This window comes from Ptychodera flava, chromosome 21, assembly GCF_041260155.1.
Source record: "Ptychodera flava strain L36383 chromosome 21, AS_Pfla_20210202, whole genome shotgun sequence".
NCBI classification, from domain to species: Eukaryota; Metazoa; Hemichordata; class Enteropneusta; family Ptychoderidae; genus Ptychodera; species Ptychodera flava.
Window position 1 is genome coordinate 110,087 of NC_091948.1, and position 17,414 is coordinate 127,500.

Here is a 17,414-nt window from a genome sequence, read left to right on the forward strand (position 1 = left end):
CCTCGATGGGAGAGTGGGTCAGTTTGTCTGTGAGTATGAGTGTGCCTTCCTGAGAGTCCCGGATGTCACTGCTTGTGAATGTCTCTGCCTATGAGTGTCTCTGTCTGTGAGTGTCTTTCTTTACCTGTGAGTGTCTCCGCCTGTGAGTGTTCACTTACATGTAAACAGTATCGTGGTTATGTCAGATACCGACACCATAAACAGTGTTTTCTCTGCATGTTCATTGAAAGAGCCACTTTGTGCTCCATTCATCAAAATAAGGGCGCAGAATTTTAGGGGGCAGTCACTGCTGGTGTTGGTTTAACCTTCCTGGGAAGCGCTTTCCTGATATCATTACAATCGTGACCCAGTTCAGTTGCGTCGTCTATGTCGCATGCAGCACCCGTACTAACATCGACATAATGATGTTTGTCAGCTTGCGACGAGCTCGGCTGCTCTCCATCTTCTGTCGATTTGTCACGAACAAGTTTCGCCGACTCAGTTTGACGTATTTGTTCCTTGGGACAAGATTTGGAACGAATTTGGGGATTTAAATTCATGAAAATATGCGCCACCGAATGGGCCACTTTTTCACGAAAAAATCCCTAAACATGGGTCGATTTTTTCCTCCCAAAAGACCCTGAGCATGGTTCGATATTGCTGCAGTGTCGAAGTCCCGTAACTCTCGTTAAAGATTTTGGGGGCCTCCCCACACAAAAAAGTCTTCAAGGGGAGTTGCGGGGTTACGAAACTGCAGCAAGGTTCGGTAACAAAGCAAATGTCCCATGCTTCAGGAAAACCTTCACATGCAACAGAATGAAGGTGAAAAATCCCCAGATTTGTCAAGCAAATGCCTAACAATGGGTCATATTTTTGGAATATAAATGGTTGCTGTTTTCGACTTGAGCGGCACAGCCAGGTATGACAAGTGTACCCACCTCTCCGGGCGCCGATCAAACGATTGTATTTCATTGCGATCGAGATCGATCGTCACGGCATTTTCCATAATTCATTCATTGATACAGTGTTTCAAGTTCTACCTTCAAACTTCATCGCTATCAAAACATATAAAACATCAAATTGCCCTAGTATCCATGGGGACTGAACCGCAACAAGGCCGTTGGCTGTTCTTTTCAATATCTACACTCCACATAATGAACGTCACCAAAGCTGAATGACAGGCGATATTTTGTCTTTTCCGAGGGAGTATTGTGACTAGAAACCACAGCAAATTCACCGTTATCTAACGTGCGCTAGGGACACCCTCATATATCTTTGCTTGCTTTGTTTTGTGGGCGATTTCCACGAAGAGTAACTTTTTCAGGGTAGACAGTGGCTCGAAATGCGCAATTTGCTCAATTGCGCAGTCGAGAGAAAACCCTATAGACAGAACGCAATGACATAAAATAACTTTGATTTTTACAGACATTGGAAAAGGTACAAATATACAAATCATCACTTTACCGTTCGTGGCATGCTACAATTCAATTGTTTCAAACCCATACCTTGAATAAACAAGTAATTGACAATGACATAGTCCCCACTTGTAATAGGAGTATTAGTCTTGATGGGGCAGGGAAATGTAGTCATTAAGAAGTATCACTGGAGTGTATATGTTGAGATCTATGGGCACATAGGTCTATATGTTGTTGTTGCCAATTTGAAAAAAACATGAGGCATGTCTAAGTTATGGTTCTAAATCGGGAAAAAAGATCAGACCTCTAGCTGTATTGGCCAGCCAATAAATATATATCTGTATGCGCATACGGCCTCGGGGAATAACGATGTGTTTCTGGTAACACACAGCCCCTCAGGGTAATAGACGGGCGCTATAGCCCTCATGACCAGGCAATAGGTGTTTAACAAGAGCATGGAGGTAGTATGCAGATATCCCTTATGCGAAAAGAATGTCACCGGGTAGATTTTATCTCTGTGGACGACTTCCGCCATGTTGTTGATCCGTACTGGCATTTTATTATCCCGCTGCTATTGTTTCTGTCCAAACCGAATGGAAGCCTACCTGATATTTATCGCGTCCAAGGGCGCCAATTTCTCAGAAGCGTTGAAATGTAAGAAAATGAACCAAGAACAGCAAGGCTCAATTATTGCAACAGGGCAGGCGTGAAATGTGAACGTTTTGTGTTCAGAGAACTGCAGCAGTTAAACTTCCAACAATCTACTTCAGCGGTTCGTATTTTGGGAAGTTCAGTTCGTATTTGGTCTAAGGGTTTTGGGCTAAATACAATGACTTTCGTTTTGCATTTGTACTCTAGGACTTGCTTGTAGGTTGCGCGATATTTAGAGATCGCAGTGGCAGTTCGAATGCAGTTTGGTATTCGCCAGTAGCTTACAATTATAAAAATTAATAGCTCTGCCAACTTTCAGGCCATGCGACGGGGTTATTATGTGTATAGTGATAATGGCATGAATAAGGAAACAATGTAGCTGGTAGTAGTAAACATGACTACAGCGTCGGTGGCCACGAATGTCAAGGAATGATTGATCGCTGCCCCCGGCGATCGAGTACTCCACATTCCTACATAACATGTCTGAGACTTCAAACTTGAAATAGGACCAAGATGTTGAATCCATGGACGTCCTGACTCAACTTGTACAATTCACATTAAAGATTTTATCGTTCTGTGTTCTGAAAGTCCAGTCCCAGAAAAAACAACACTCGAGAAATTGAACTTTCCAAGGTCGTGTTTTGAACAGTAAACAAAAGGAGTGGTACCACCTAAGGTCAAGGTTATTTCACAAAATTCTAAGGTTATACTGTCATGTAACACAATCCATGTATCCGTGCGTCAGTCCGTTCGGAGCCGTTTCTCAGACATGACGGCGACAGGATCGATACGTCTCAAACTTGGTCAAATGACAACACACTATGGTATACATAATGCATATCGATTTATATGGTCATTTGGTCATTTTGTCCGAAGATGCAATAAATTGCTATGAAATAAATGCAGAGCATACAGATCGATACACGTCCATTGTTTTCTGAGATATGATCCATCCATCCGATAATTTGGTGGCCATTGCTTTAATTTTTGTCAGACTGGAGCCATAAATGATTCGGACATGCCAAGACCATTAAACTTGGTACAAAGACAAGGTGCTGTGACGTATCTTTGATTATATACCTATGCTTACCAGTCACACAGTCTAATTAGCGCATTATTTGACTTGAGTTACACCTAATCAGATCAATATTACTGGTGGGGATCGACTGTATTATTTACAATGACGTTTTATATTGAATTTACGCCATACTGAAAGACATTGTTCCACGTCTTCGCTATATGATCGTAAACTGCCGTGCACAGGGTGATCACCCACTTAACCTCGGCGTGAAAATATTCGCAGTGTGACCAGTTATTATAAGTCTTCACTTTGAATTGTAAGCTTACTATCTTGCGCTAGTGCTTTATTAGAGCTTGCACGTACGTTCAGTCACAACGCCTGGAGTCTGATATTTTTGATATGCGAATAAATTTGATTATGGGGCCACGATGTATAATTTCTCTCGTGGTCTATAGACATTTTTAGTGTTTTCCCAGCGGTTAGCATCATTGTCTGCGCACGAACAAGCCTTCCAGCTCAGCCAGACTTAGGCCTATCGTGACACCGATATATACCCGTTGCTGAAGTGTTTTTTGTTATCACATAATAATATTAAAGTGAAATTGTACTGTGAAACGTCAAAAAAGAGCTCGTGCTTGTTCCAACCGTCCTATATTGCATATATAGCGCGGTTTGTTTTCACGTCTCAAACAATCAGATCGCAGTATTTGCACCATCAGACCCAGCGACGGTATATTACCACGAGATTTGGACCAGTTCACGACATGTATGTACGAGCATGGTACGAGCGATAGCGAAGTGCGTAGGTGAAATGAACTGGTTAAAACCGAGTGGCATACCATCGCTGGGTGTGGTTTATTGCTATCAAATCGCTTTGATTGCGCCATTAATATACTCGCTATCGCTCGTGCATATATGTCGCGAACTGGTCAAAATTTCGTGGTATATACCATCGCTGGATGTGCTTTTTTGCTTAAATATAACTATTTTTACGTAGTAACGTGTCTTAAAACCGCATGGATGATAGAAGGCTCGCTGGCACAAACCACACTCTCACCTGTTTTCGAAAATTACGTTCTGCGCCTACGCGCCCCATACACCCGGCCCATACACCCATAACACCTCAGAAGAATATTCTTCTGAGGCGCTAGGCATATTGTAGACATGTCTAAGGGACGCGTAGGCGCGGGGTTGAATTTTAGAAAACAGGTGACCGTGCACTAACTCATCCCCTATCGACAATATATAAAGAAACGAAAGGTCGAAAGACAAGTTGTAAATTCCGCCAATTAACCACTTAAAAAGCCTTTGACAAAAACTGCAGCGGTGAAATCATTTGGAGGTGTTGAAAATTTCTTTGTCAGATGGAATAAAGATTATGTCTTTAATAGACATTCTGCGTGAAAGTTTCAATCATGAGCGTTTTAACAATAATCCACAACATGAAGTGTAGTCTTGAGAGGCAGGGGATAGTATTAACTGACACTTTGCTGACCTGGATGGTCATGGTCCATATTGCCGAGTCCCATTGGCTTGGTTACGTTAGGTCGGCGTCACGTAGCATATATAGTCTCCCTAACTCAGTTGTTTTGGAGGAGGGCTTTGCCAGCGAACTTGCATAGTATAATTTCGAGAAACCAGTATAAAAGGGGATCGTTGTGCACACAAGGAGACCCCTCAACTCCGTTTGGAGGGATTGCCATTACTTGAAAAAATTGGAATACCAATCTTCGCACTAAAAACAGAAAAATGGTTAATCTTTCCCGCTGTAAGCTTAGTAAAAGAGACCGTTCATGAAATTCAGCAGAGTGTCATCGTCTGAAAATAAAATGTTAAAAAGAACAGAAACTGGTTTGAAATCAGTGACCACTCTTCAGTATGTTCTGTAAAGGACGTGGTATGTGGAAAAATATCGCGCGGAGACACTCATAGGGATTGTGACATCATGTCTCCCCACTTGGACCTTCCGTATTCAAGTTCAAATCTGCATCCCCACCCAGTTTTAATGGAACTAAAGGAACAAAGAAATAGTAACTCATACAATGATATTAATTCAGACAAGCGACATATAAACCATATGAAGCTAGAGGATGAGCAAGCTGTTCTCAGAGATAAATATCATTGCATGATGTTCTTACAGTGTCATGTTCAGTGAACGAAAGTGGAAGTGTGACATTTGAACTGAACAAAAAAAATTGAACTGCCCAGAGCAGTGAAAACAGGAAACGGGTTCACCAACAGTGAGAGCATTGTACTAAATGCAATGGAAGTGATGATGGACAATAAGCACACTGACTTAAACCACTTTGCAAGTGCTATGTCAAATATGTATAAAGGACTAGGACCCACGTTTAAAGCCGCCATGAATTAAGCAACTTTGCAACGATCGACTGAACGTGTTAAAGTGCCTAGCATTCACAATTAGACCTAAATTTCAATTTTTAATCCCTATGTTAGGCCAAAAAAAAAAAAAGAAATGTTTCTGGTCAGGCCTTTCTTTAAAAAATGGTGCGGCGACGCGGTTTTTTTTTTTTTTTTTTTTTTTTTTTTTTCCTCCTCCTCAAGGGAGGGAGCAGGGTCAGTTAAAGCGCCAAAGCTTAGCGGCTAATTTGCATAATCACTTGCATATCATTAATTTATATTTGCATATGGATGTAAGCTTGCACATGCATCCACACATACATGTACACTCACAACAAAATGCAATGGTAACACAAAAGTGTGCAGTTTGAACATCATGGAAACTCTTTATTACACTTAAATAAATCATCATAGTATTGTAATTACAATTGCAATTAAAACAGAAGATTCAGATTGAAACTTTGAGAGCAAGAAATGGTTCGTCTCATTGGAGTTTCATTAATACATATATTGCTAATAAATTGTCAAAACTTGCCAACAAAGAGGAAAATTCACAAGTTTAAGCTTTACACAATTCAAATGCAATTGAATTTTATATCATTTTTGAACGACAAACACCGCGAATAATTTTTCATCACGGGGATAGATTTCAACCAGCGGCCCCCCCCCCCCCCCCACTCCCCGCATAACTTCTACTTCCACTGAACATCGTCGTTCGATTCTTGATTTTAAAAATACCACCAAGATGATCACAAGACATGAACTTAGTACAACTAGAATCCCTCGAAAATCAGGTGTAAAATCTTTCAGAGAACGTGTCAGAGTGGAACCACACGCGACGCCAGGATCAATGTCAACACGTTATGAACCTGTCGACCAACATGGCCGCCGCCATATTGAAATTTATGCAATGTGAACTCGATCGCGATCGTGATCGTACTCAGACAAAACTCATCATTGTACAATCATAATCAACCTCACCAGTCAACTCTTGTTTCTTTTGCGGTCCATTTCGTTGATCAAAGCATGGGAATGTGATCAAAGGCCCTGCTAGTGCTACACCGCTACCTCTGTGAACACTTGTCCGCGATGTATACTGTCTTTGTTGGTCGTAGTAGTCGTTCTGGAATGAAAATTTGTGAACAACCCAGCCGATTCTTCTATTGTTTTAACGTTCCTCTCAACACTTCCGGACAACTTATCTGATGCATACCATACTTCACACCTTCCACTCTTTCACCAGGTTAAAAGTTGCAGTGAGCGCTTATGTGTAGACAATGCAGGCATCAGCTGGTAGCTACGCAGAGCGTGTGCACTAAGGATGGCGGGAATATTTTAAAGCGTAGCGGGGAGAATCAAAGCGTAGCGGGGGGGGGGGGGGGGGAAGGCGAAAGCGTAGCGGGACCGAGCGGACCGCTATGGCCTGGGGATAACACTGAGTTTTGTAATTTTATCAATATAGTACCATTTAAACTGTTCATGCAGTCACTGATCATGTGCCCCAAAGAATTTTCTTTCTCTTCAGCCGTTTTGGTTTGGTGTTATAGTAATCATTATGTAGTTTGCCACACAGCCGCCGGCCTCAAACCAGGAAAAAAAAAGGGTGACGCGCTGTTGTTAAAGTGACGCGCGCGCTGACCAGAAACATTTCTTTTTTTTTTTTGGCCTTATAGAGAAATTTTGTTTCCAACAAGGGCAGAACCATTTGATTTCCGGGGGTGGGGTAGGGTGGTGAAAATGAGTATGGCTACCATTCTTTTTCTGTCGCAGTGACAGCATTTTTGGGGTCAGTCCCGCATCAAATTAATTTTTCTATAATAGAAGTAATGCAAATCTGCCAGAATAATTTTATCTCAAGCCATTTTAGGATCAGTTTTTGTTTTTGTTTTAGTTTCACCTGCCGGTAATTTTTCCCACAAAATTGCCCATCCCCAGACATGAAATGATTCTCCTCTAGCATATTTCTGAACACAGGTGGTTCAACTTTACTAGAAATGCACATTAAACATTTACTTCTCCTCCACACCCACAAATGTCAAGTTTTACATATTTTGCCCTTTTGTTTGTGAGCAATGTGTATGCTTGCTTCACAGAACAAGATAAACAACCCTGAAATTACACTGAATGCCTGCAGGGGGAAGCGAACAAAACATTGTTTCGTTTCCCTTTGTCATATAACTTTCCACAAACACATTTTATGAGATATTACACAGTTTAACGGCCTTGTTATTTCTAGAAACAACCAAGGTTGATTCATATATTGGACTTTGTTTGATAAGCTCTTTAGCAGTTACTTCAGTTTAGCAGCACAAATATGTCAATGGTACAAATGGTTTTAATATCCCTTCATTGAAAAACCTGAAGTGATAGGGTGATACATATATTAACCTACTTGAGAGTCTGTCAAACAGATAAATCTGATACACTTCCCTGTCTGTAAACACCAGGTAATGCCACGCAATGAATTAAAGGAACAATGGGTGGATCTGATTTTGGGAGTGGAACCCTGGGTAGACGATTTATCATGGCAGGAGACAATTTACCCTCCTGGCATCGGGCAAATTGTCACCTGCTCTCAGGCACATAAACCTATGTATTTAGGGAATAATATTTTGTACTTGAAGTTTGAAGTTATTTGTGTTATTATTTATAGTTCTCTGCTTCAGCATCGACCACTGTAATTTTCAACAAGGACATCTGTATACTTATATATATATATATATATATATATATATATATATATATATATATATATATATATATATATATATATATATATATATATATATATATATAAGTTTGAAGTTATTTGTGTTATTATTTATAGTGCTCTGCTTTAGCATCGACCACTGTAATTTTCAACAAGGACATCTGTATACTTATATATATATATATATATATATATATATATATATATATATATATATATATATATATATATATATATATATATATATATATATATATATATATATATATGCATAGATACTTATATTAAAGGGTTATTCACAAAATACGGCCCTGTATGGACGAGGGCTCAGTGGGTGACGTATTGGACGAGCCGAAGGCGAGTCCAATACGTCACTCACTGAGCCCGAGTCCATACAGGGCCGTATTTTGTGTATAACCCTATTATTATACACCTCCCTTCATTAATCATCTGTATAAACTATTTCTATGGTAAATTGAGGGCTGCGGCACGCGTGATATGAGTGGAACGCGCGCGATTACTGCTCCGCGCCGTACAAGTCCCTTGCGTTGGCACAAAGCCAATTAATTTTCAGTGCAGTACAAGCAAACTTCGCTGAATGTTTTCAATTTTATTAGTTTTTTAAAATAAAAATCAATTGCATTTAGACTCAGTTTTGTGTTTAGCGTGTTTCAAACCTTATACTACGAATACATTTTGGTGGAAGTTGTTATTATGTCTATAACTCACCGTAAAATAGTTTGTTTACATCCGATAATCGCTAGGTCAAAGGTCAAACAGGCGCGTCGCGCGTCTCCCCCGTATTCGGGACTCCGCGTACTATACAAAATACGGAAAGTTATTGGCCGGTCAAACTCCCATAGGTTACGGCAGTAGGTGTATAATAATGTTTATTATTTTCATGAACTTTATTTTTTCCGCCTTTTTTTCCATTACAGAGGCTGTTTTGCTTTATCCGAGTTTTCCTCAGTCTCTTCATTCTGCTAGTAATTTTGTGTAAGTATCTAAATATCTTAGTTTCTTGAATCATGTGCATTCTTTGATAGTAATACACCTATCAATGTTTTCCACTGGCAGAGTGCAACACTGGGGAATTTGATTGCAACTATACAGCTGGCAAGAGGTATTTGACAATGTTACAAAATGGTAGTAACTGTTTTAATTTTGTGTTTTTATTTTGCCGAATTCCCAGACACAGTCACCACATTTTTAATTAATACCCTCATTGCCAACCAACAGAAAACCTGGTGTGCATGAAGGAATTATTAAAAAACACAACATTAAAGTCACCCTGGCACAAGTGTTATCAAATGCCATGTGTGTTAATGGTGGCAACATAAGAGGAGACTGGTTTATGCAGTTGGCTGAGAATTTTGATTATCAACATGTAGCCTCTATTTTCCCCACTGTTGTGTATTTGACATTTTGTAGCCCATGGGTGGGGATTTGATATGGCTCGGGAAAAACCATCAAAGTCCCCTGTAAGCTCCGAAATCAATATTGATAACAATGGGTTTTAGCCATACCATTGAGGGGAAAGGTTTAAACTTTGCAACAGAATGAAACAGTATGATTTGCTCTGGGATAATTTCTGTAATATCATCCAATTATTATTAAGGTTTTTTATGACATTAAAAAGATCATTGTCATTTCTTACAACGATTAAAATAATCTATGTATCTTTCAAATCTGCACTTTCCAAAGTGGTGAACTTTGGCCAAGAATGGGAGGTTGCAAAGATCTCAACAAGGACACAATATAAAGCCTTTACCAATCATGAAATCAACGCAACAATCGGAGTGAAGATTGGACTGCGAAGTGTAAATATCACGCTGAAAGGTAATCTAACGTTGCAGGATTATTATCCCAGTAGTTTGTAAGTCAATTTATTCATGAAATTACAAAATGTACATAATATGCATATTTGCATTATGTAGTAACACACATACACATACAAGCTTTCCCTGATCTGTGTTGTCTGTTTAAAAAAAGAGAACAAGACAATTCTTATACATCTCCTTAATATGCGTTATTTTATCAGACCGCTATGTTTGCCCATTGATTTAACATTATGGTAATGAGTTTGACACTTATTGCAAGAGAATTATTTGATGATTTTTGACTGTTTATAAAATTCATATTTTGTGTAAATAGGTAATCCTGTAGAGCAACTCAGTGAAAACATTGACTATAATGAAAGATTCACTTGGTCAGATATGTGGAACCAGGGCAGACTGGGCTTTGGACCATTTGGTAAGTTTAAATTGAAATTCTCCACACAGAAAGTATGAGCATGGGCGTGTTTGTAAACTGTGACTCACTGAGATATTTACCGTAGACTACTTCTGTTTTTTAAACATTTGCTCAATTTTCCTCAAGGTAAATATAGTGACCCAAAGGTGAAAGACTTAAAACTTTTTTCTCAAACTTCCCTTCATGAAACTTGCAACATTCTTTTACTAAAATCAAGAATATAAATCAGGGGTCACTATACAAAGCTTGGTACTAGTAGAGAAATTACCCAGTAATGTTTACTGATATTTGAAATTCATGCCCACCATTCCCTGTGTTAAGTCTATGTGGATAAAGAAAAGTTTTGATTTTTGATAAACAGAGTCAGTGAAAAGTTTTTTTATTCAAAGAGCTGTAAAATAAACTTCCACAAATGGTAGATCAGAAAAGAATTGTAAATATTTTGTAGTCTAAATATCTGTCCCAGGGCATAATTTTTACCATAAGAGAACTTTAAACTATTTCAAACTATATTCAAATCAAAATATATAAATATCAGGTCACACCAAACAGATTTTGTTTCTGGAGAAACAAGTTACCAAAAAAATCACCAATATTTAAATATTCAGATTGGCTGGTGTTCCCAAGCTAACCCTGAGCGGAAAATTATATTTTGTGTTTTCATGAAAAGAGACTGAACACTTTATCTACTCCGCTGGCTTCAAAATTGTAATTCAAAATAGACAGAAAGAAAGATGTTGTAAAAATTGAGAGTCCATAACACTGTTCCTGATGGGCATTCTTCCTTATTAGAAACTTTTCTTCTGTCATTTCCTTTCCAGCCGGACAGATTAGTAGAGAGTTCCGGGAAGCCCAGTACAAAGGTCTGCCATATCCTATTCTGTGGATTGCTGAGTATTTTACCTTGGATGGGGAGAGGATCCGTTGGGGGCGCTCTTACCGTCAGGCTGGTTTCTTCACTCATATTTGCATGTGGTAAGTATAGTGTACTACATGTATGTGGGATACAATGGCTGCAACTTTTGATGTTTGTATCAGTAAAACAAATAAGTTATCTTTTCTAAAGTGTGTTGACATACAAATTACCAGTATAAGCATGAATTGTTGACGACATGCAGTGCTGTTAGATTGAGTTAAATTTAGTTGTAATTCTTGTCTTGACTTGAACACAGTTGTAAACAATGAAATTACAGATTTAACATATACAGGGTATGTTATCAAGTTGAATACAAAGTATTCAACATAACTTAAACAGTAGATCAAAAAAATTGTACTACTCAAGCAGAATGAAAATTGTTGAGAAATTACAACAAATGGAGCTCTAAAAAATAATTAAAATTAAATTTATCTTGAAAACAGATCTTAATCTAGTTGTAATTGAGTTCATAACATTTTAAATACAAGACTCATCAGCTAAAATGTCATCTGATATCTAAAAAAAAAATGGATTGACTTTATGGTTCCATGTAAGTATAATATTAGCTTCATTAGCTGTATATAGCTTTTGTTGTATTTTCCTGTTTGTGCAATACTGTTTCTTGTTCTACTGCTATAATAATTTAAAAACACCTGAAGTTTTCAATTTGTTAAAAATCCTGTGTGTGTGTTTCTGATGTCCAGTATTATTGATGGTTGAAGTTCAGTCCAGACTAGAATTCATGCATCAACAATGATATGATGTTGTGCACACAACGGAATGTTTACAGGACTTTTCAACTTACATTGAGAGGAAGAAGAAACTGTAATAAGTTTTCAGAACAAAAATGATTGAAATTTATCAAAATTTTTGTCCCAAAGAGTGACATTTTACAGATCTAAAGATTCCTATTTGTAGAAAGATTACATAAAATCTTACATTTTGATAATCTTTATGTTTACTGTTGATGTCTTCCTAGGGTGGCATTTCCTCTATGGATTCTCACAAACATTCTGTTCTTCATGGTGATTCGATATGGAGCATACTTCATGGCTCTTACTGGAAGTGTCATGTTGCTAGGCAACCTCATCTATGCCACTCTGCGTGATGGCCCAGACCTAGAAATACCATTTGAGCAAGCCACTTTGATGTTCGCTTATGGCTGGTGTTTCTGGTTGTGCCTGATTGTAGGTATGTACATTTTGTGAAAGTGCTGCCCTCATCCAGGTCTGGTGTTTTTACATTTGTTTTTGACCCCTCACCAGCTCTGCTATAAAATGTTTGAAGGCTTAGGGTGTATATAATAATGTTAGCATTTCTACCAGTATAACTAATCTCCTAGATACAAGGCTAAATCAAATATGCTCAACAATCCTGGTGCAAACAAATATATATTTCAGTATCAATCAGCATTGTGAGTTCAAACAAACAAAAAGGCAAACAAACAAGTAAATAAATAACAGACAGACCCTCTAAAAGCAAACAAATAAATAAAATTACTCTGGTCACCTGCCCAATTTCTACCACTTGCTTCGCTGCTCATGAAAATAGGGTCAGGTATGGGCTTATGTAAGCATGGCTGTCATTGGTCGATAGTAAGGAGCGCAGTGGATGCTTTCAATTTATTTCCAAGGTGTAGCTACCTTAGTACCAAGCTTTTGTTTGTCCATGGAGGTAATTTTTACCATGGTCTGCTGAACCAAGCATGTTTTGTCAAAATTGAATGGAAAATGGAAAATCACTCATTTTGAGTCACTGCCGTACATGCGAAAGAAGGGATTGTCTGTCATGTCTGAGACTAAACCAAGAACAATAATCATCATTTCACCACTAAATGTCATCATAGAAGGGCAGGTCGCAATCTTAAAAGTGAATCATGCAAGTAACTTCAAGGTCAATGTTTCATCGTCTTAAATTCCAGGCTTGCCACTATACATATGTGCTGATCACATGATCTTGTCAGGTGACTGTGCCAATTAATATGCAGCCAAAATTCTGACCAAAATGGCGGCCCATACTCAGCCCATACCTGACCCTGCTGCTAGCATTAGAAATGGGGCAGGGGACCAGTCTAAATTATAATATTATATAGGGCTCAGTCCTTGGTGTCGCGCCAGGGGTTATTAGATTAGAAATGTTATTTGTATTGATTCATAATTAGAAATAGTAAAGGATAAAATAGAATTAATCGTTACTTGCTATATACGTTTGTACAACTATGCCCAGTTTACCCCAGTTTACCCTCTGATGAAAACAGTTCATGTACACGATACCCTGCAGGATCTTCTGTTCAATGTTTAAAAATGTTGGACATAATAATTGGCAATTTTTATCATGATACCTCCCTATTGTGTTAAACAAGGGACGTACTGTGCCATCATTATCGTTGCAAGAGAAACTGCACTGCCCAACTTCCACTTGCAAGCTGAAAACTGGCAATTTTTGCATCTAGTTATTGACACAGAGGGCGCGTTCCAAAATTCGATCCCAGCATTTTCTGCGTATGTCCTCGTTTATATGCACGACAGTTTTCTCTCTTTTTCTCTTTTTTAGGCATGATAGTTACTATATTTTGTATCAATGGTGGATAATAATACTTACTGGCTATATAAAGAGATATATTTTATTAATGGCGTGTTATAAAATAACACATTGCACGTTTCGTATTTATTTACGAGCACTTAAAAAAAACATACCAAATATGAGCACTTAATAAAAACATGGCGACGCCCATGAAAGTCGGGTACACTTCCACTTACTCGCATAGTATATTATGAATCTGCATATGCGTAGTCAGTAAGCTGCTGGCGCAACTATTAAACCCAATCAAAACTACATGCAAAGAGATAAATAAATAAATAAATAAATAAATAAATAACAATTAAGGAAACAAAAGCACAAAGCGCAACTGTAAATGACAAAGTGTATTGCAATTTTTTTCTTGTTAGGTTTACTGTGCATAATCCTTGCTGTCATCGTTGTCATTATGGATTTCCGCTTCCCGAGCCAGCTGGCCACTTTCCTGAACTCTGATCTGCTTCAAGACTATGAAGACTCCTATGAGGAGCAATATTCCGTTGGAGAGAAACCCCAGAAACGGATTTCATCCGCACAGGCAGATGAGTCTCCAGCAGAACAAGCTTTGAACAGTGAGAATGGCGGTCCAATGCAACCTGGTCCTGATGAAGATGCCGTCTACATGAATGTTGATGTGAGTGTCTATTATATGAAGTTGCAGTGTTCAGGATGTTCTTACCCCTCTATCTAGAAATAAGTGGTAGAGCCCATCACAATAGCAAAGTTCGACCTCTATGAAATGGGGACAAGTATAGAATACACCAGTTCATTTCATCTGTAAATCAGGGCTATGATTTTGTTTTCCACATCAAATAGCGCACCCTAGGTTTTACTAGTGATTTTTGTTATGCATTGTCTACTGTAATTCAATGTTTACAGGGCACTCTTTAAACACAAACCTTTGTCAACACACTGCTGTTAGAAGCCAACACTGCCCTCACTCAAAAGGTGATGTGGGAATTGAAGTCAATAAAACATCTGTTTTTTGGAAGGGACGGGAAATGAATTATCCATTTGCATTTGATCCAGTCAGGCAGTGAAAACTGACAGTCATTTCCATGGATATAAGTTGAGTTCACAAATTGAAGTATGAGACATTGTGGATCACAGATAATGATTGCTGCAAAGTGTGAGTCCTTCATCTTGATACTAGATCTGCTCTTCCCCTACAAGCAAAAATTCTTTCAGTGAAATTGATTTCATGATAAAATTTTATTATTCTCGTAATGTTAAGTTTGAAGGAAAGTGATGAATATATACATTTATCCCAACCAAATGAAGAAATTGTTTTACATTTATAATATTTGTGATTAAGAACTCCGAAGAGCCTATTCCTGATCGTTCAATCTCTACACTAGGTACAACCGAGATATCGCCCTAGAACAGGCTCCAGATTCAAAGTATCCCGCAGAAAGCCAAGGGCAGCTCCTCGCACTTTCCAACCGGACACCATCACTGAGCAAGAGGAGGACCAGTCGGATTATGATGTACCGCCAGCTCCTCGTAAAATACAAGGAGAACCCAGTGTAAAGTGAGTTAAATTTTACATTTGTTTCCTTTTATAATGTATGCAGTAAAATATGGTCAGATTTTTGTAAAACATTGTAAGTATAGCGTCCAATGGTTGTACTTCTGATAATGCCAAATTTTATGTAATTAAAAGACAAATGAAGTGAGAATCGTTTGTGAATGTAATAAACTACTGAGAGTCAGATACTTTATGAAATGTTTTAAGTTAACTGCAGTTCATTATTTCAAGTTAAATTCAAATGAACTACCAGTTCTATACTTTGAATTTTCAATGTCTGTATTATGCAGCATGATTGTGGTAGAAGTAATGTTTCCAGAACTCAAAACTGAACACTGACTAATAAAGTGAATATGCACAACCAAATAAATCATAACAGAGAAATTTTCAAGCTTTAGAGGCCCCTGATTTTGGAAAGGCGATTGCTTATAGACTTTTCTTTTGCTCTCACTAGGTTTTCTAAGCCCAAATCAAAACATGGAGTCTATCAAGTTGCTGATATGGAGAGAGAAGGGGCTGCCACTCTGAGTCTCGGAGACGTTCCACTTTCTGAAATGTAAACTTTCTAATCTCTGACAAGAGTTACTTTGTTGTGTCAGTCAGTTTTGACAGAATTATTCACTTCCATCCTTTAAACAGCCAATTTCCACTTTATTTTGATCCCCACCTTTTGTAGAGGTTATGAGACTATAGATCTGCTGATAAAATTCAGTGTCTGCATGTTTCTGTTTTTGATCAGCTGATTTTCATCATTTAGTTAATTGTTTCTGTAAGTTTCAAGTTTTTACAAAGCTTACTTTCGACAATATACTACCATAAAAATGTACAGTATCTATGTTGCAAGAAAAACCATTCTTGCTCTTTATGTTTTTTCCATAATGATGGTGTCTACTACTTGGCAATGTGAAATTTATTGGATGAATTGCTGCTCAAACATTCTTTTCCAGTTTTATTCTATAAATATGGTATAGCAGGTTCATCTATATTTTCTTTGGTTTGAAAAGTTTTGGAGGAGACTCAAAATTAATGTGAAAATTGGCATCAGAAGAACGTACGACTCCAGCACAGTAAATGAGAATACATACATCACTATTCAGTAATAAGAGGCTGGCCACAGCTTTCTGTGTTAGTTTTTCTGTCTGACCTGAAAGTTTAATTTGAATCAGTTGTACTAGTATGTTGGTTAATATTAGAACATTGGACAGGTATCCAGAATTTAAAACTTTACTGAGTCATGATATTTTCTAGATCAAGGAAAGGTAAAAGTTATTTTGTATTGTATTCAATCAGTATACATTTTATGTTTTAGTCAACTACAAAAACTCAGCCATCGAAACACAGACTTGTATAAAATATCCATGACACTGAAGTAATGGTTTAATCTGTATCTTTGAAGTTTTCTTTTATCAAATACATCAAGTAACATTGATTTATCACGATTTATTCCATTGCAGCAGATTTCATCGCTTACACTGAATATTTGAAATTCATCTTTATATATTCAACAGAATATGGTTATGCAAATGAAATAAGATGAATTTACTTCATTAATGATTATTCATTTTTAAGCTTCTCAGATAATATTTGCCATTCTACTTGGTGGATTTATCAGTGAATGTAAACTTGAGACTGATATATTGTGTAATGCTTGTACTATTAAACTTCATGTCATTTACTGACTACATTTTTCCATCTTGAAAGATGTTAAAGGAGAAATTCATCATTACAGTGCCTGTAGTCTTAGGATCCTTTACAAGTTTTGAAGTCTATTTAGAAAAATATTTTCGACCCAATTTTAGCATGGTATTAGATGATAGTGTAAATAAAAGATATCAGGATTTATTATTTCAGAAATAAAACTGAATGAATTCTGTATAATATGGCATTGTAGTAAAATACTGTGATGTTTTTATGACATTTTGTAATTACTAAACTAAGTTTAGAGACATGTCATTTTTAACTCTATAATGGAGACATGTCATTTTAACTCTATAACGGATCTA

The 17,414-nt window shown here is 37.6% G+C and overlaps 1 protein-coding gene across 2 annotated transcripts in view; it reads left to right on the top strand.

The window, feature by feature from the left end:
- The window catches only part of LOC139121046 (dual oxidase maturation factor 1-like), a 29,925-nt gene that overhangs the window by 11,249 nt on the left and 1,262 nt on the right, over positions 1-17,414 (top strand). For both annotated transcript variants that reach the window (XM_070685635.1, XM_070685636.1), the window contains exons 3-10: positions 9,076-9,133; positions 9,842-9,976; positions 10,292-10,390; positions 11,212-11,365; positions 12,286-12,497; positions 14,255-14,517; positions 15,242-15,414; positions 15,866-17,414. The exon at positions 15,866-17,414 is cut by the window's right edge and continues 1,262 nt beyond it. In XM_070685635.1, coding sequence (XP_070541736.1) covers positions 9,076-9,133; positions 9,842-9,976; positions 10,292-10,390; positions 11,212-11,365; positions 12,286-12,497; positions 14,255-14,517; positions 15,242-15,414; positions 15,866-15,971 — 1,200 coding nt within the window. In that variant the 3' untranslated portion in view covers positions 15,972-17,414. The remainder of the gene's footprint in view (positions 1-9,075; positions 9,134-9,841; positions 9,977-10,291; positions 10,391-11,211; positions 11,366-12,285; positions 12,498-14,254; positions 14,518-15,241; positions 15,415-15,865) is intronic.